Below are 19,722 nucleotides of genomic sequence, written 5' to 3' on the forward strand. Positions count from 1 at the left end.
GGACCCTGCGCCATCACCCCATCCCAACCCACGGGCACGTCGCTCTCATCTCCCCAGCTTGTCCTCGTGCTGCTGCTGTACCAGTGTGGCTGACATGGGTTCTCTTCTTCCCCCTTCCTGTGTGGCAGCTCCAGTGCTCCTGGGGTGTTCCAGGAATTCTGGAATACCATACTACATCATATCTTATGATCCAGTGCCCCCAAGGCATCACAGGGACCAGAGGATATGGGAGTTGCAAGGGATATTTCAAGCTGTGTGTGCTCGAGGTCACTTCAGCCAAGGAAAGGACAGATCCCACACAATTGACTTCACACATCATGGCTGTATTTACACACACAAATATATATACACACATGTATAGGCTGGGTTGTATCCTCACCACCTCTTCCATTGCCATAAATCCCACCATGCTGTGTGGGACACACACTGCTGGCAAATTAGGTCCTACTCACTGTACTGTCACACCAGTGTGCCCAGGAGCTACAGGATACCGACAGGAGTTACTCAAAGTGCACCCACATCTCAAGCCTGCTCCACTATTACAGAGTTTACAGTGGTGATTCATTCCTACCACAGACCATCACCTGCTGAACACCCCTGTGGTGCCTCTGCTGTGAGCTTCCCTTCTTGACAGCATCTGCTGTGTGCTCTTTGGCTCTTGGCTTGCCTGAGCAGAGAGGCTTCGTGGCTCCAGGCTGCAGAGCAGAAACACATCAGACACAGCATTCACTGTGAGAGGTCCTGACAGTCGTGTGACCTGCTCCTCTCCCCCACCCCAGTACATGGCCCAAACCCATTGCTACAGGTGCCTGCACCACCTCCAATTTTGGCAGTGTGATGCTGCCATGATGCTGAGCTGGCTGAGCAGCAGGACCCTGGGACTTCCAGCCTCTTGGGGTGGTCTGACCAACCACTCCATCTGTGCTTCCAACAGACTGTTGTACAAAGTGCAGGAGTTGGGTGTCACCTGCTCCTGCCCCACTCACCTTGTGCCGTTTGGCCGCTCGCCGCAGCCTCTTCTCCTGCTCCAGCTGGAGCTGTGTCCTCTCCAGAGCCTCTCGCAGCAGAGCCTTCTCTTCTGCCTCCCTGTGGGCTTCATCTTCCAGGTTGGACATCTCCTCCTGACACCTTCGCAGGGACGCTTGGTTCTGCCTGTGCAAAACAGGAGGGGGGATTCTGTCAGTCTGTTGCCTGCATTGACCCCCCCAGGCCCAGCTGGGCCCTCCCACACCTGCCCTGGTCCTGCTGACACTGTCCCTCCTCCCCAGCTGCCACTGCTGCTGCTGCCCCAGGCTCCAGCCACCCCAGACTGGAGTCTGCCAAGGTTTCCCCAGCTCTAACACTGCTCAACCACATCAGGCCACACAAGGTACCAGTGCAGAAAACTGGGAGAACCTTTCCCCATTTCTCCTAGCATTTAATTTTTATACCATGGTCATGCTGTGACTGGTCCCAGGCAGACACGTGACCCGGCAAGGTGCCACATTTCTTGGTATTCCAGGACCAGGTCTCACTGGGAACCGTGACCTTGCTTTTCCACACCTTAGCTGCTCCATGCTTCCCTCATAATCTTTTAGCATTTCTTCTTTCCTTTCCAGGCGATGCTGGAGGTTCCTGATCTTTTTGTACAGCAGCTCCAGGGCCCTCTGTCTCTGCAGTCCCACTTCTTCCCTCTCCTCCAGAGGAAGGTGCTGCAGAGGCTGCATTCCCGACAGCTCCTTCATCTCCATCAGGCTTCCCAGAGCACCGATCACATCAAGGTACTGAGGGAAGAAGAGGGAATGCATTATTTACCAGGTTTGCTGCATTCCATCACGCTGCTCAGCCATCTGCTTTCCGTCTGCTCTCCTGAGGAGATGACAGTGTCCCAAGGAAAGTGGGTCTGTGTTCCATTCCCAGCTGCACAGCTTATTGGGATTGGATTGTTTCCTTTTCCAACATGACCATTTCCCTGCTGGATGTTTTCCTGTCCTTTTTGGAGGGAAGAGACCCCACCAGCTGTACTACTCACAGACCCCTCCTCTGGCAGCCTCCTCCATTGTGCCCCAGCCTCTTTCATATCATTTAGTTGGCACCTACATTGGGGAAGGTCTCTGTCCTCACCAACCCTGCCTCTCCTTGCAGATCAGCCCTGAATGCCCGGGGAAACACCCCAAAGGCCTGCAGTGGAAAGGGGAGAATGATGTGCCATGGCACATTCTGGGGTCCTGAAATGTCCTGGTAGACACCCAACATGCCCTGGACCATAAAATCATAGAACGTTGTAAGGGACCTTTAAAGGTCATCTAATCCAACCCCCATGCCATGTCTTCAACTGGACCACAGAGCAGTTCAGCCTCAATGGTCCTGCAAAGCCCTGCCAGTCACCTGCCTCTGAAATGTGTTCACAAACCTTCCAAACTCTACACCCACTGGGCACTAACACGCGCTCTACACGTGATTTACCATGTCTGTCCCTGACGTACCATCCTCTCACCGGGGTCTGTCACCTCAGCCATCTCCAAACTCGCTGCCCTATTGGTGATCCTGAGGGAGCCCCCATTAGGAACGTGGCCAGGAGCCTGCACAGACAGGGAAAGGCTTACTTAGCATCTCTGAAAGCCTCATCCTCTCTATTCTAGGGAATACTTTTCCAACTAAGCCACAGGAACCACAGCCCCCAAACTGCCTTCTTACCTTGCCAGCCTTCAATTTTGGTCCTGACATGGGTGCAGGCTCCATCTCAAGCCCTGTGTGCTGGACTATCTCCTCCGGTAAGTCTTTCACCCGTCGCTCCAAACCCTTCTTCACAGCACCTGGAGGCAAGCAGCCACCAAACTGTGGTGCAACATGCCGTGGCTTCACACCTCAGCCACTTTGAGGCTGGTCAGCTTTCCCCAGCTTCCCTGGGAGGGTGGGGAGGCCCTGGCACAGGTTACTCAGAGAAGCTGTGGCTTCCCCATCCTTGAAAATGTCCAAGGCCAGGTTGGACGGGGCTTGGAGCAACCTGGGCTAGTGGAAGGTGTCCCTGCCCATGGCAGGGGGCAGAATGAGATGAGCTGTAAGGTCCCTTCCCACCCAAATCATTCCATGATTCTAACTGTTCCATGCTTCTAGGAGAGCCCTGTTCACCTGAGCCCTGCCTCTTCTCCAGCATCTTTACTCTCTCCCGGAGCTCAGCCAAACCTTCCTTTTGCCGCTGGATCGTTTCCTCGTGCCTGAGGCCTTGGCACTTTGCACCGAGGTCAGCCAAGTCCAACGGTGGCACCTGGAAGAAGCAGCCCAGCTTGTCCTCACCCAGCCTGCAGCTGGCTCAGCACAAGCTCAGCTTAAACCTGGCTTAAGCACAGCCTCGCTGCCAGGCACTGGTCACTTGGCACATGCCAAGAGCAAAGCCTAAGGAGTATCTCCACGGATTTGGAGACTTGTCAGAGACCCCTTTCCTGCTCCACTGTGCCACAGTGAGGACATGGGCCCTGCAAATGTTCCAGAGAGCCAGGAGAGGGATAGTGCACATCTCTGAACAGCCATGGTGGCATTTTTCTCTTGCCCTTTGCACTACCACAGAGCACTTACCATCTACACACAAACACCAGTACACTGTCTAGACTGTGTTCCTACACGATCGTGGGCATTATTCTCTATTAAGTGACACTCGTGCACACAGACATGTGCACTGCCCTCTCCCAGCCCAGTCCAGATCCCTGCATTATGACAAACATCCAAAAACCTGTGATGGGGCTGGCCCATCATCCCTGTGCACATCCCTGTGCCCTGTGCACAACTAATGATGGCTGCAGACCCCCAGCTCTGGGTCCAGCCACTGTCACGCCACAGCTCTGCCGAACAGCAGGTCCAGCACTCGGCCCTTCCCCTCCCCATCCCCGCATGTGGAACAGGACGGGCGATACCTCCCGCCCTCTCTCTGTCAGCTGGCTGTGAGTCAGCGCGGCCCCCGCGCAGCCCGCCGGCCCCGCTGCTGGCTGCCACCCTTCCTGCACAGAATGTACAATTCCCACAGTCCCTCCATCTGCTGCTGCCGCCACCTGCGAGTTCTTCCCTTTTCCAGCCACGGGGAAATCAAATAGGAGTCTGGCACAGGGGAATGAGGAGCGTTTCTTCCTGTCCTGTGCAACGAGCTACCCCTACTCCTGCACGTACCACTCCAGAACTGGTTCTGCATCACCTGTACAGCACCTTGGGCTCCACGAGTTGGGAAAAGGAGGGAACGCTCGCACGTTGCCATCCCCTCTAATTGCCAATTAGCACAGCAATTAGCACACAAAACACTTTGCTGTTCCAAAGCGCTGTGCAAACATCAGCTCATTAAGCAGCAGCAACGCCGGGGCTGCAGCAGGAGAACCCTGGATCTTGGGCGGCACAGGCAGCCCCCGGCTTGGGGAATGTGGTGCTCCCACCCTCCTGCCGGTGTGGAGCAGAGAAAGTCACCAGGCCTCACTGCAGTGCTGAGAAACACCATCAGTGCTCTTGGCAAACCCACCCCTCGGTGCCCTCCGTGGGGACTCACCCTCTGGGAGGCTTCACCCACCCGCACTGGTGTCCTGGGAGCATCCTCAGGCTTTTCCACTGTTTGTTGGGAAGCGTCCCTCAGCACCTGGCAGCGGGCTTGGGCTCGCCTGTGCCGAGACACGAGACATTGTGGGACCCCATGAGGGATGGAACATGCCAAGAGCATGTTCTATCACATGTTCCATGTGACCCGAACAGCTTGGGGAGAGCAGCACCCTGGGCACCCACTGATGACTACCATGGTGTGGGTGGGAACACTCTCTTAGTTACAACTGACTTGGTTACACATCTGCTGGCACAAGCTCCACTAAACCCCCGTTTCGGTTCCCATGGCAGTGGATATCAGTGCAATGGAGCTGAGCTCCACCCTGATGCTCTCACATGTGCCTTTTGTTCTGGGGAGAACCCTAAACACCATCAGCTGCTGGGCACCCACAGAGTGGCATTGGTGGAACCTTGGCTCATGTCAGTGGGTACCTTAACTCTTCAGCTGCTGCTTTCAGGGATCGATCCTTCTCCTCCACAAGGTTGGACATCTGGGATAGCTTCTCCCTGAGCTGGTTCACTTCCCGCTCCCGGTGTTTCAGGCGGCTCTGGTTCTTCTCCAGCTCCACCTTCTGCTCCTCACTGAGCTCCCCTAAGTGCAAAACAGCCTCGTGGGATGCTGCCTGACTCATCCTGGGGGATCTGCAGCTGGCATTCATGGATACATCCCCTTTTTCCAGTCCCCCCTCATGCAAGCTGGCAGCAGTAATGGGGTTCATCCCCACAGAGCCCTGCCCTGCCCTTCACAGCTGCCCTCAGATCCTGGGCCATGCCAACAGGACATCCTGGTTTGGCACAGGGGCAAATCCCAGGGCAATTCCTTGTTGAGGCATTTTCCTTCAGACTGGAGAGGAACAGGTTGCCAGCATTTTCTGACTTGCATCCTTTGACCTCTGCACATTCCCCGTGGGCTCTGTCCCCACATTCACAGCCCTGCCCATGGAGGAAAGCCAGGCAAGGCTCTCCCAGTCCACTGGCTTGGGACAATTCCAGCTCCAAGGAGCTCACCAGTGTGATTTTGAGGAAGATGGTCTTAGTTTTGTCCCCCTGATCTTCCTTTGCTTGCCCTCCTCACTCACCATCACTGCTATTGCTTAGCCAAGGATGGGAAGAAATTCACCTTCCCAAAGGGAACAGACTGCCTGCTCTGCTCCCAGCAGGACAACAGCATTGCCAGAGGATGGTGACATCAGCTTCCCAAGTCCTGTGTGTGCCCACTGCACTGACACCACCCCTTGTCACTGCTTGGAGGAGGGCTGGGACAATGACACCCACCTCTCATGTCTGACACTCTGGCTCTGCTCTCTGACAGCTCCCTGGTGAGCCTGCCAATGAAGGCCTCCTTTTCCAGAAGCGTGCTCTGTGCCACTGCCAGCTCCTCCTGCAGTTCCCTGGGAAAGATCAGTGCAAATCTCACAGCTCACTGGGAGGCCTCATTTTACAGAGCACACACACACCCTCCTGCACTGCATCTTCTGATGAACACTCACACATTCCTTTTTTCCCTGCCTTTTGCTCCCCTGGGGTCACCCTGGCCACCACCTCACTCGCTCTTGCCTGGAGCCATCTGGATGGGATGGCACATCCTCATGTGCTGTTAGGATGCTCCATGCCCTCAGGAACAGCTCTGCCTAGCAAACGGCCCATCCCAGACTAAAAAGATCTTGGGACAAGTCTCCTTGGACTTCCTTAGGCTCTCCCCGTGGTCCCTGCTCTTCTCCAAGCCTCTCTGACCATCACCAGTGAGAGCTGCTCACCTCAGACAAATGTGTGACTCCATGGCAGGACAAACCTCCAGCCAATCTCCTGATGCTGACCTGTGGGCACCGCGCTGAATTACTACAGGACACAAGAAAATAAGGCCCATTACTTCTTTGTAACACTTGCACACTTGTTCTGCTGCTTCTGCAACACAGATCCTTTCCTTCATGGCAGCTTCAAGGACTGAGGGCTGTCTCCTTGGGAAATCCATGTCTCTTAGAGCCCATTTCCAGCAGCGCTTGGGCAGTTCTCAACATCCTGTCTGGCTTGGGATCTCTTCTGCCTGGATGCAACCCAAAGTGCTCCTCCAGTCTTGTTGGTTTAGAGGGTAAAAAGCCCTTCTCCAGTGGCAAAGTCCTTTTTATTAATAGTTTCCAAACCCACCAAACAATGAAATGGCCTCTGCAGGGATTCATGGACCTTGTCGTGCATGTGAGCAAAGCTCCATCCAACATCTTCCCCAACGCCTTCCATAGCAGCAGATTCACTGCTCCCTCTCCATAAACATTCCATGTTAACCCAGCAGGTTCCTGGTACAGGTGCATCCCATACAACCCTTACCTACCTTCCATTTTTTCCACAAGTGCTGCCTTTTCCTCCTCCAGCATCTTCTGCTCCTGCGTGGCCTCCAGCAGCCTGTCCTCTAAAGCCACGATGGTCAGGGAATGCTGCTTGCTTTGCTCCCTATATCCTGCTATTTCTTCCTGCAGTTTCTGCCTCTGTAACTCCTTGTCCTCCTGGACAGCCCTGAGCTGCTCATCCTGCACGAGCACCTGCTGCTGTAGCAACACCTGGGAAACAAGAGCTGGGAGATTGGCTGGAGGCACTGGTGGTTTCCTTTGGGATCACCAGCAGCGCCATCTCTCCTGGCTCTTGGAAGGAGGGAGGGGAGGGAAGGATTTCAGGGATGGGGGAACCCTTCTTCATCAACACTGCACTCTCCACCTGCACACACAGGTTGGTGGAAGTACCTCTCGGGCAGTGGTTTCCTCCAGCTCATGCAAAGCTTCTTTCAGTTTGCCCTCTATCACCTCCCGCTCCTCTGCCTTCCTTGCTGTTGCCTACAGGATGAAATTAGCAGTAATTAAGCTATCCAGGAATCCACCTTTCTCTCTGCAGATATTCATCTCTGTGTATCTGGGGGGGGGGGGGGAACCTCTGCCCACTGATTTGGGCCCCTGAAGCACCACATTACAACACACATTCCCATTTCTTCACTCCAAGGGTGAGCTGTCCTGCTTCACTTCCCATGCTCACCTCATTCATGCTTTTCAGGTGGCTTTCCAGCTCTTGGATCTTCTTCTGCTCTTCCTCCACACATTTCTTACACCTGTCCTTCTCCTCAGCGAGAGTGCTTTCTAGAATCTGGGAATTGATAGATCACAGCTTCAGCACAGAAAAAACCATGGCCTTAGGAAAAAGACCTCAGGTCCAAGGAGGAAAGCAGCAGGGAAGGTCACTGCTCCAGAGCAGGGGCAGGTGATGGGAGAAAAGCCTGGCAGGACCCGAGGTGACCCAGTGAGGGAGTGGATGGGAGCACCTGGGGAAAGGTACATCCAAGAGACAGGGGAGGAGCTGCTTGGCTGCTCCTTTCCTGAGTCCTTAGAAAACTCAGCACCAGGAAACCACCATTCCTGAGGCACCAGACACAGAAGCACACTGGAAACTGTGTTACAAGGCCTGCTGTCCCCACCACAACACAGACATGGTAAAACCCCAACTTGCACCCTCACTAACACTGCATCCCACACCAGAGCCACCAGCATTGTGGCCTAGGCTTTCCTGGGATGGAGGGGGACTGCTGGTCCCTGCTTCACAGGGGGTGTCCTTTTCCAGCTAAAATAGACCCAACAGGAGCTCAGCATGGGGAGGGAGGGAGCAGAGGGCTTGAGAGGAAACAATGCAGTGCTTCCCTAAGCTCACACATCGGGATGATGCTCCTTGCTTTCTCCTTTCTCCCAGGGACTGACTGGCACCCATGCATCCTGTTACCTACAGCTGCTTCCCAGTACCACCATGGACACTTTGAGGGAGTTTACATCACCTGCATCCATACAGGAGGATATTCTACATCCTCTTGGGATCCCATTGGGCTCTTAGGACTGCACCCAGACAGTTCAAAGCTAGAGATTCCTCCTTTTAATAACCAACACTCTTACAGACACCCATTTTTCCTGCATATAACATTCCCTTTCCAAACCACCAACCATGCCACTCTACCTCTTTGTTCTCCTTGTCCTTTTCCAGGATAATTTGCTGGATTTTTATCTCCAAGTCTTGCTCATGTTTTGCTTCCAGCTCCTTTGTGTGCTCCTGTAGCATCTCTGCCTGTGACTGCTGGAGCCTCTCTAATTGCTCCTACAGGGAGACACCGAGGTATTAAAGGAAGTGTGTCAGCAGCAGGGGAAGAAATAAACCTCCTGTGAACATTCACTCACAAACAATTCCCAAAAGAGTCTCCTTTCCCTTGCATTTCCTGCAGATCCAGGCACCTTGGCTACTGCACATCCCCAATCCAGATCCCACACTGGCTCACTTGGGATTACTATCATGTTTAACCATGGAAAGATTCCAAATCTACATGGTTCATGTACACAAATATTTCTGTACCTGCAACAGCTGATTCCTCTGTGCCACTTCCTGAGTCTTTTCCAGCAAGCTCCTGAAAGCAGCCAACAGCCCTGCAGAAGTCAACACAACCTTGCTGTGTGGGGTGCTCACACACCATATTAGGGATATTAGGGAAAGTTTCTTCATGGAGAGGATGGTCAGGCATTGGAACAGGCTGCCCAGGGCAGTGGTGGAGTCACCATCCCTGAAAGTGTTCAAAAGGTGTGTGGATGTGGCACTTGGGAACACGGTTGAGTGGTGGCCTTGGCAGTGCTGGGTTAATGGTTGGACTCGATGACCTCGGAGGTATTATCCAGCCTTAAAAATTCTGTGATTCCAGGATTTTCTCTACAAGGAGCGGCTCATGCTGGATTTTCTCCTCTACATCTGGCTAGCTAGGACAACCTGCCTTGTGCAGGTGTTCCCAGGGATGCCCAGCAGGACACAGACCTTGGCCAGAGGTGCACAGGTCCATCCCCACACTGGCCAGGAGCTGCTCCATGTCCTCCAGCCAGGAGAGGGGGACACGTGCCATGTCCACCACTGCTGTCCTGATGGCTGAGATGGAGGGATCCAGGGACACCACCTCCAGTTGCTCCAGCTTCTCTTGCAGGCTGATGCTGCTGCAGGAGCTCCTCAGGCAAGCCTGGAAAAAATGGAACCAGTGGGGAACAAGCCAGTCTCCACAGTCAGGGGCCTTCAGGGACTTGGCAAATGACACAACCTCTCTGAACATCTCAGACCAGGTTGGACAGGGCTTGGAGCAACCTGGTCTAGTGAAAGGTGTCCCCACCCATGGCAGGGGGTGCAATGAAATGAGCTTTAAGGTCCCTTCCAGCCCAAACTATTCTAGGATTCTATGGCAAACTGCTGGGAACAGCCACATGAGCGCTCTGGGATGACACTCTGCTTCAGGGTCATATCTTTAACCTATCCTCAGGCCAACAAAATGCCCTGTGCCACCATCTCCCAGCTGCCACTTGGTCCCCAGTATTTAAAGGACTGACCTGGAGCTCCAGCAGGGAATTCTTGAGCACCTCAATGTTTGCAGACACCTGCTTCTCCTTCGTGAGCCTGGAGCTTAACTCCTCCTGCAGACACTTCTCCCTCTCATGACTCTGCTGGTTCTTGTCACAGATTTGCCTGACCTTCTCTATCACCTGGCAAAGGTAGAGGAAGAGCAGGATAAGGCACTATATTCATACCCTTTTCCAGCTGAGGGACCATGGATGGTCTCAGCAAGAAACAATCAAGACTTGCTGCAAACTGGCAACCACGCCAGGCCCCTGGGCTTGTCTCTGCTGCAGCCCACTGACTCCATCCAAGCTGTGGGACACAAAAGGGACTGTGTCTCCTTCATATCATGGAGCAGTGCTATTAACCTGGGACAGCCACAGCACAGCTCCTCATCTGCAGAAGCTGCCACCAGCCCTACTGAGCACAGAGCAGGCACTGTGGCTGTTCTGCAGCATCTGCCTTGAGCTGCACCGGGTGTTGGAGGCACCATGAGCTGGTATCCAACTCACCTGCTGCTCTGTTATGGATTTCCCTGTGCTGCCTGCTGCTGATGGAGAACAGACTTGCATCACTTGGGTCTTGAAGGACTCCAGCTGCAGCAAGGATTGACGCAGGAAAACAAACATCACTGATCATTGAGGCTAATTGATCATCTCTGAGGATAACTGATCCTCTGATGTTGCTCTGCAAAGGGCTGTCCCTGCCAGAGCAGCTTTACCCAGGTACACAGGAGGGTTTGTGTGGGTCCCAGACAGTGTAACCAAGATTATAGAATCCTTTTCTTGTATCCTGTTAAACTGCTCCATCGTCTACGCTGCCCACACAAATCCTGTGGAAAAGCCTTTTATACTTCACCCGACGACAAGTCCCATGCCAGGGTTTGGTGCTCAGGACTCAGCGTTTTCATTCCTGCACCACATCCTTCCCCATGGGAAGCCCTGTCCCTGTGCTGCCCGTGGCCCCGGGGGTGATGTTCCCATCCCTGCTGATCCCTACCTGCTCCCCTGCCCGCCGCAGCTCCGCTCGCAGCAGCCGCTCCCTGTGCCCCATCTCCCGCAGCTGCACGGTCTGCTGGGCACAGGCTGCCTCCAGCTCCTCCTCCGCCTGCAACCACCACAGCATTGTGATTTTTCCCCTGGACTCAGCGCTGGTGAAGCCACCCCTGGAGTGCTGTGTCCAGTTCTGGGCCCCTCAGTTCAAGAAGGACATTGAGGGGCTGGAGCAGGGCCAGAGAAGAGCAACGAGGCTGGGGAAGGGACTGGAGCACAAGTGCTGTGAGGAGAGGCTGAGGGAGCTGGGGCTGTTCAGCCTGGAGAAGAGGAGGCTCAGGGGAGACCTCCTCACTCTCTGCAACTCCCTGACAGGAGGGGGGAGCCGGGGGGGGGTTGGTCTCTTTTCCCAGGCAACCATCAGCAAGACAAGAGGGCTCGGTCTAAAGCTGTGCCAGGGGAGGTTTAGGTTGGATATTAGAAAGAATTTCTTTACAGAGAGGGTGGTCAGACATTGGAATGGGCTGACCAGGGAAGTGGTGGATTCTCCATCCCTGGAGGTTTTTAAGGTGAGACTGGATGTGGCATCAGTGCCATGGGCTGGGAACCACAGTGGGGTTGGATCAAGGGTTGGACTTGATGATCTCGAAGGTCCCTTCCAACCCAGCTGATTCTATGATTCTATGATTGGCACCTCAGAGTGACATCTGAAAACCATGCCATGGGCACTTCGACCTCAGCTACCCACTATTCCCATCGGACAACTCCAAAAGTAGCTTTGGAACACCAGGAGACAGGCAGCGATCCCGTTGCAGGGGTGGGATTGCAGCATCAGAGCTTTCACGGCACTTTTTGCGTGGATCTGGTCCCTGGGACATTGTCCATCCTTGACTTCCTCACCCAACACCCACACAGGGCACTCTGCTATCTGAATTATTTCTTCCTCTCTCAGTGTCCACGGCAGAGCTCAGGACATTTGGATCTCCTGCCTGCACAGGACCCCCTGCCTGTACTCCTGACCCAGGAGCCTGCTCTCCTGGGACTTGCTGGTCCTCATCCCACCCACCTTTCACCCCTGTCAGGAGGCTGAGAGACCTGCCATGGGCTCACCAGGGCACACCTGCCCTCTGTGTAGCCCCCTCAGCCGGCCACTTACCTTGGCTTTCTCAGCCAGCTGATTTTGGATGCTCTCCTGCTTGGCACAATGCTTCTGGATTTCCATCTGCAGCCCCTCCAGGTCCCGTTCCAGCTCCCCAATGCGCTGCAAAAGCCCAGGGAGGGCAGGGGTCTCACCAGAGGAACTGGGCATTGCCTCTCTGGAAAACTTCCACTCGTAAGCAAGATGTTTTCCCCATCTAACCCACTTTGCTTACCCTGGAATTCCCTTCTAACCCATATTTACTGTGGTTTTATCAGCTTACCAGCAGAATTCCAACCTGATTTCTGGTCACATCCCCCCTGCATTGTAACACAGCATTACAAATCCAACAGAGTTTACACTTCCCCGGGTGGTTAGTCCCATTATGTGCCTTCCAGTGCAGGAGTTGAATTCCAAACAATTCCCTTACAATGCCCAGTTAATTATTCCCTGGCTGATGCATTCCTGCAGCCACTGCTTAGCCCTGTGCTCCATCACCCCAAAATATTTTCAACTCACATTTCGACAGCTGATTATTTCTTGCTCTCCAAGCTCACGCTTCGTTTCCTCTTTAATTCTCGAGCACTAGAAGGAATGGCAACCAGGGAAAATATCCATCAGGGCAGTGACACCATCACTCCTGCTGTGAATGGAACACTGGCACAGGCTGCCCAGGGCAGGGTGGAGTTGCCCTCCCTGGAGGGATTTACAAGAGGTGTAGATGTGGCACGTGGGGACGTGGGTTAGTGGTGGCCTTGGCAGTGCCAGGGGAATGGTTGCACTCAATGATCTTAGAGGTTATTTCCAAGCTCAGCAATTCTGTGATTGGCAATCCCACAGAGCCTGTGCAGCCTCTGCCCCTTATCACACTGCTGATGCAGCTCTGCCAGCTGAGGAGGAGCTGCACATACAGAGGGACAACCTGCTGCACAAGCCACTTTCTTTGAGGGAAAATCCAGGCCTGGGCCACAGGGAGTCCCACCCCCAGTGATGGGGTTTCCATGGCTCCTCGGGAGGATCTTGGCATGAGAGCTTTGTGTGAACAAACAGCTCCTGTGTTCACAGGAATCCAGGGCACACGGTGATGCTGAGTGAGGAGGGAGATGGAGCTGGGGAAGGGGACCCTGATCCGTGGCCCATGATCACATAGGTCACCCTGCTGTGACCATGGGACCATCACCACCACATCCCAGGGGTACAGTTGCATGACTCCTGTTTGTGTGCAGCCAGGACTCACCTTGGGACCCCCCAACAAACAGCCACCCACATACAGCTGCTACAATCCTCACAAGGGAGAAGCACAACTCTTCTCCACCTGCTTTCCCACCTTAACCCCTATGTGAGAGCATAAATTACTGATGCCCTCCTTAGTCCTGCCAACCTTGGCAGAAACAACTGCCAGCTGGTTGTCCTTCTCTCGATTTTCCTTCTTCAGTTTTTCAATCTCTTGCTGGAGTTGCTGAATTTTCTGCTCCTTTTGCAGGACCTCCCTTTGCAGGCTGCTCACCAGACCTGGGAAAAACAGCTCTGGTGAGAGGTTACACAAGTGCAACATTTAGATGAAATACTGGGAAGGAATTCTTCCCTGTGAGGGTGGGGAGGCCCTGGCACAGGTTGCCTGGAGAAGCTGTAGCTGCTCCATCCCTGGAAGTGTCCAAGGCCAGGTTGGATGGTGCTTGGAGCAACCTGGGCTAATGGAAGTTGTCCCTCTCTATGCCAGGGTGCTGGAACAAGATGTTCTTTAAGGTCCCTTCCAACCCAAACTATTCCGGGATTCTCTGATTTCTACAAGCCACTACAAATCAGTTGTTGCCTGGACAGCTTGGCCAATGCTTGCTTTTATCCAGAGCCAGTCCTAAACTGCTTCATGCCCTGACCCAGAGCTCCAGGGACACAGCACCTGCAGTCAAAGCCTGGTCCTTCTTCAACTTCTCGCTTTCTCTCCGGAGCCTCCCGATCTCCAGGTCTCTTCCATAGAGGGAATGGCTGAAAACCTGGCTCGAGCCTTTCTGCAGGTCATTGATCTGCAAAACACAGATTCACTGTGTTCCTCACCCAGTCACTCACTGATACCCCTCCAGAGAGGGAAATCTGGCACATCCAGGTCCTGGTGTGATGGGATTGCTCTTTGACTAACTCTCAGGAGTCATTGCTTCAAATAGAATCACCTTAAATGTGCTTTGGCTGTTCCTGATGAAATCCTAATGCCAGAGGCATGGAGGAGGAAGGAAGGAAAAAAGGAAGAAAGAAAAAAAGGAGGGAGAGAAGGAAAAAAACCCCACCTCCCTCATTTCCTTTGGTTTCAGACCTGCTTTTCCCCAAACTTTTGTTACATTACAAACTTGTATCAGAGAGGTGTTTTCCCTGCTTGGTGCCTATGGAAGTATCTGGTACCTGTTCCCTCAGGGCTTTGATCTCCTCTGTTTTGGCTCCCAGCTCTTGATTGAAGGCCAGCAGTTTCTGGGTCAGTTCAACCTCGTTCCTCGCCGCCGCCTGGGCCAGTTCCTTTGCCATGGCCGCGACCTCCTCCTGCAGATCTCTTATCACCACGTCTTTGTGCTTTGACTCTGTTTCCAAACCAGAGAGGTGACCCATTTCCTTCTCCAGCTGCAGCAGCTTCTCACCCTGAGGGCAGATTGCAGGTGCCATTGGCCAGTCTGCAGCTACTCCTGCCCAGGGGTACCCGCTCCTGGCCATCAGTGCCACGCTCACCCGGCTTCCCACACCCTCCAGACACCCACTGTCCCCATCCTCTGGAGCAGACCCCTGGGGAGGCAGTCCCCACACCCTGCTGGGACTCCTGGTGGGACACACAGAGCCATTTGGCAGGGTTCTCGTGCTCTGCCAAGGACCAGGACAGGGATGGCATTCCTCACTCTCTCCCCAGCATCACCTTCTCCTGCTGGAGCAGATCCGTGTCGTGAGTCCCCAGGGAAGGGGCTCCCCCCACACTGCTTGCACAATCACCTGAGAAGCTGGTTGAGACTGGAAGAAAGCAAAAACAACAGCAGTAAATATTAGCATGAGAGGTGGTTGCAGGCAGCAGAAACGCTCCCTGCAGCATTCTTTGTCCCAAAACTACTCCAAGGCAGTGGCCACTGTTCAGGGCATGAGCTCGGTTCACAACCAGCAGGGAAACCACCTATTTGGCACTAAAATGACACTTACAGCACAGTCTGCACAACAGAGAGGAATAATTCACCTCTGGGAACCAGAAAAGCCTCAGAGCAGCAGAGGCACAGCAGAGAAAAGCTCCTCTAATTTTCCAGCACTGCTCAGCCTCACAGAAAGCTGTGCATTTTTGTCATGGGGATCCTTTTGGCTCTGTTCCCCCAAAAGCAGAGGGGTATGTGCCAACCTGGGGCATATGTGTCCCTCCCTTTGCCCTCACTGTGGTTTCCAGTTCAGCCACTGCTGGGAGTCCACGGTGCTGCCCCTGGCTTTGCACATTTAAACCCTACTATTGACTTTGTGTTGCTTATGACTTCAAAAAACCCAACCCCACACAGGAAAACCACAGCATGGTGCATCAGGCCACAGCATTAATGGCAAAAGCCATGCTCTCCAGCTATTCTATTCCCCCAAACCCTCACCTTTGCTTTGGTGCTTATCATATACTTTATTTCCAGAGGCATATCAGCTACGGATATACTTTAAAGTTCCTGCACTTGAGGCAGCCACTTCAAAGGAGGAAAAAAACACCACTTCAAACAGGAGTCAGGAATAGGTACATGAGTCACTGGTGCAGATAAAATCAGCCATTGCCCTTCTGGGTCACATACCAGGAAAAAGGAAGAGGAAACATTCCTCTGCAAAGGCAACAGCACTCCCTTTGGGGTGTCACAGCTCATTTCTTCCCTGACCCAAATGCCACCCAGGAGCACACACAGTCTCTGATTAGCTCCACTGGACATGGACTCACAGCTGGTTGCTCAACACTCATCACTTCCCCACTCCAGTCAACTCCACTCAGCACCAAGTTGCTCTGTGAGGACACCAGGACACAAATGCTCGGGTTTGGGATCATGGATTACCTGGCCTCACCACAGAGCTCCTGCTGAAGGTGTCCAGAGAGGCAGTGCTGGCCACGCTCCTGTCCCAGGCACTCAGGGGTCTCCTCGGCAGAGGTGGATGGGGCTGGTGGACAGGGGCTCTAGGAGTGCCACTGCCTGGAGAGCCAGGGGGATGCTGCCACTGCAGTGAGGGCAGGCGGGGAGGAGACACAGGAGCTGAGGGTTTGGGCTCTGCAACCACCTGGAGCTGCCCCGCCCACCCTGTGCGACGTTTCAAGGGGGGACAGGACACCTGGGATGGGAAAAGACCGTGTTATCAGCAAGGATTTTAGCCCTGGATTCATGTGCCCCATGCCACACAAAACCCAGGCACAGATCTCGGTGGAAGCATGCTTTTAGTCCTTTCCCATTTCCATTGCCCGAGGATCAGATTTTAATCAGGGCATTCAGACTCTTCACTGAAGCAGAAGGAAATCACTGAGGTTTGCTGCTTTTTGAGCTTTTCCCTCTCCATCTCTGCCCTAATTCTGCACATCATTTGCACGATCTAGAGATGCTCCTCTCACAGCTCTCCTGGCTCACACATGGTCCTACCTCATCGTTTCTGCCATTCACCCCACTGAACCAAAGCCTCTCGTTGTGCTCCTGCCTTCCCATCACATTTATCAGACCTTATGCTGGGCACGTCAGACCCAGATTTAGGACACTGCTGTTCTCCTGAGCTTTCCAGTACAATGAGGACAAGCCACTGTCAAGGTCTGCACTAAACATCTGCCAGTGCAGCGTTGGACCTGGCCTGGATGTGGGCCCTCCAACATCTGGGTGTTAACAGGGAATCCCCAAACCCCCAGGGAATGCTCCCTGCCACTCCAGCACCTTCCCTTCTCCTGGAGCATGTCCAGGCCCTGTTGCTTTTGCTCATGCTGCTCCCCATGGCTCTTGCTCACAGCAGGATTCCACCAAAGCCTTCCACTGTCCCTGTCTTGGCCCTTATCCTGTGCTTCAAGGCACGGTGGGATGTGATTCCCAGCTGGGTGCTGCTCCTCTGTACAACATGTTCCTCTAAGACTCGAGAGGAGTGATCCCTCCCTCTGTGAGACACCTCACAGGGTGCAACTCCGAGGTGGTTCCTTCCCTGCAGTCAGCAGGGTCAGGCTTCAAAGCTGCTCCTCCAAAGGAGGATCAGAGAGCCTGGAGTAAGGAATAGGCACCCCACAGGCATCCTCTGCATTGCTGTGCAAACCTGCTTCTCTGTGTGCACCCTGCCTTTGGGAATTCAGCTGCTCACTGCTCCAGCAGGGTCTGGCATTACCTCACCAGCATCTTGGATTCTTCAAGAGCCACAATAATAAAAATGATACTGGAACTTAGCAGTTGCTGTAGGTTTGATGCAAAACCCAACTTCCCTCTCAGTAAGTGGCTTGGGAAGAAACATAAAACGCAAATAGAGGAAAAGCACATTTTCCAGATCTACCTTCTCTCACTCACCGTTGTCCCGTCATTTTCGGTTTCCCTGCCGAACCGCCAGAGTTTCTTCAGCAGAGGGAGCTCCAGCTTTTCATTTCCCCCCCTCGCCTTTCCTCAGGATTGCCCAGACCTGGGAGCTTGTTCCTGCTCCCAGAGCCTTCCCTGGGCAGCAGCACCCACCCACCTTTCCTTGGCAACTTTCCCTGGACATCCCCATCCACCCTTCCCTGGGCATCCTTACACAGGCATTAGCATCCACCCTTCCCTGGGCACCTTTCCTTGGGCAGTAAAACCCACACGCCTTTCCCTGGGTACTTTTCCCTGGGATCAACACACCATCCTTCCTCAAGATACCCTTCCCTGGGCAGATCCACCCATTCTTCCCTGGGCACCTTTCCCTGGGCAGAACAACTCACCCACCCTTCCCTGGGCACTCTTCCCTGGGATCGGCAAGCACCCCATCCTTCCCAGGGCAGGAGAACCTCATCCTTTCCTTGGGCAGTAGAACCCACCCACACTTCCCTGGGCACCCTTCCCTGGGATCAGCAAGCACCCCATCCCTCCCTGGGCACCCTTCCCAGGGCAGCCCCACCCAGCCTCACCTGGGCAGCCCCGTCCAGCACCAGCTCGAAGGGCGCTCCCGCAGTGCCGAAGCGCAGGATGTCCCCTGGCCTCACCCCCACGGCCGCATTCTGGACCTGGCAGCTGTTGACAAAGGTGCCGTGGGGGGAGTTGAAGTCCTGAAGGATGAAGCTGTTGTCGGAGGCGGAGAATTCCAGGGCCGCGTGACGACCTGCGACACCTGCGGACTGGGAGCGGGCAATGGGCGGGCAGGGAACGCTGCTGGAGGTGGCTCCAGGTTTGTCCCTGCTTTGCCAAGCCCCCTTTCTGGTCATAAATCCCACCACACTTTGCATGGAGGACTCCAGCACGTCCTCCTCCCTGCATCCAAACCACCCTCTGTTTTAGGATGATCAGCTGCCCCGCCCCTACCTGCAGGACGATGTCGGCCCCTCTGTGGCTCCCGATGGTCGTGGTGTGGGGTTTCAGCTGGAAACACCCCTCCGAGCTCTTTAGAAAGGCTCTCATTGCCCAGCCCCCAAACCTGCAAGGCTTCCCCAAAAAATCCCAACCCCTCACTCAGCAACCCCCCACCCAACACACAACCTGAGCCACGAGTGGCCCAAACAACTCAAACACTAAAATCCGTACGAAATGACCCCAAAAGCGGCTCTGTCCCAGCCAGCAGTGCTGCTGCAGCCTGGCAGTAGCCTTGGAAACCTCAGCCACGCTGGGGCCCACTGCTGCCTGTCTGGGTGAGTTTTTCCCCTTTGTTTTGTTTAGTTTTTTTTTCTCCTTCTCCTTTTTCCAAGCAACTGGGCTGGCAGCACAACAGAGCTCTCCGCGCCGGCGCGGCCGCAGCTCTCGGTGCCAGCTGGTGACACACGTGGGAATGTGTATCACAAACCTCACTGCCACCTGCCAGGGCTGCCAAAGAACCTTTGAGTCCCCATTGGACTCATTTTTTTTATTTAATATCATGCACACACACACACACACACACACAAACACGTTTTGCAACCACAGGCAAGGGGATAAATGTTGCTGCCAGGTGATGGGGACGTTGTCACCCATCAGTGCTTCTCCATCCATATTCCTTGGTCCCAGGCTGTCAGGAACTCTTTTTCAGCAGACAAAGGGAAACCCCCCCACCTTTGCCACTAACACCCCCAGTTTGGCCTCTCCAGTCCTGCAAGATTCTATCATATTAATTAAAAAAAAATTAATTTAATTAATTAATCATCTCATTAATTTTGAGGAAGAAGCAGAAGACTTTGCAAAGAAGAGCTCTGCAAACCTCTGTCAGTTTGAAGCCATTCCCTTTCATCCTGTCACTCCAGGCCCTTGTCCAAAGTCCCTCTGCAGCTCTCTTGGAACCCCTATTAGGTACTGCAAGGTGCTCTAAGGTCTCCCTGGAGCCTTCTCTTCTCCAGGCTGAACTCACAAGTTGTCCTGGAATGTGAGTTACCTTCTGGAGATGCTGAGACACAAGTGCAATGTTAAACACATCCTGATTTCTCACCTACTAGTGTGGTCCACCTTGGACAACCAGCCTGAGGTTGGGGTAAGATGAATTTGCTGTTGGATGTGCATGGAAGAGACAGCTGTGCTC

At 53.9% G+C, this 19,722-nt stretch overlaps 1 protein-coding gene across 1 annotated transcript; it reads right to left on the reverse strand.

Annotated features, from left to right (window-relative positions):
- Positions 1-307: 307 nt before the first annotated feature.
- Positions 308-18,700, reverse strand: FHAD1 (forkhead associated phosphopeptide binding domain 1). The gene is made up of 28 exons (XM_032709191.1): positions 18,543-18,700; positions 18,152-18,358; positions 16,104-16,374; positions 14,963-15,054; positions 14,464-14,694; positions 13,970-14,093; positions 13,451-13,581; positions 12,589-12,654; positions 12,088-12,192; positions 10,939-11,046; positions 10,452-10,535; positions 9,933-10,085; positions 9,376-9,571; positions 8,926-8,996; positions 8,536-8,673; positions 7,573-7,680; positions 7,287-7,376; positions 6,881-7,106; positions 6,312-6,393; positions 5,830-5,945; positions 4,987-5,146; positions 4,529-4,616; positions 3,112-3,247; positions 2,677-2,795; positions 2,466-2,561; positions 1,543-1,763; positions 987-1,152; positions 308-695 (listed from the first exon to the last, which is right to left on the reverse strand). Exons 1-28 carry the CDS (start codon positions 18,636-18,638, stop codon positions 549-551), a joined length of 3,828 nt encoding a protein of 1,275 aa, XP_032565082.1. The 5' UTR covers positions 18,639-18,700; the 3' UTR covers positions 308-548.
- Positions 18,701-19,722: the final 1,022 nt, after the last annotated feature.

Source organism: Chiroxiphia lanceolata, chromosome 22 (assembly GCF_009829145.1).
Source record: "Chiroxiphia lanceolata isolate bChiLan1 chromosome 22, bChiLan1.pri, whole genome shotgun sequence".
NCBI classification, from domain to species: domain Eukaryota; kingdom Metazoa; phylum Chordata; class Aves; order Passeriformes; family Pipridae; genus Chiroxiphia; species Chiroxiphia lanceolata.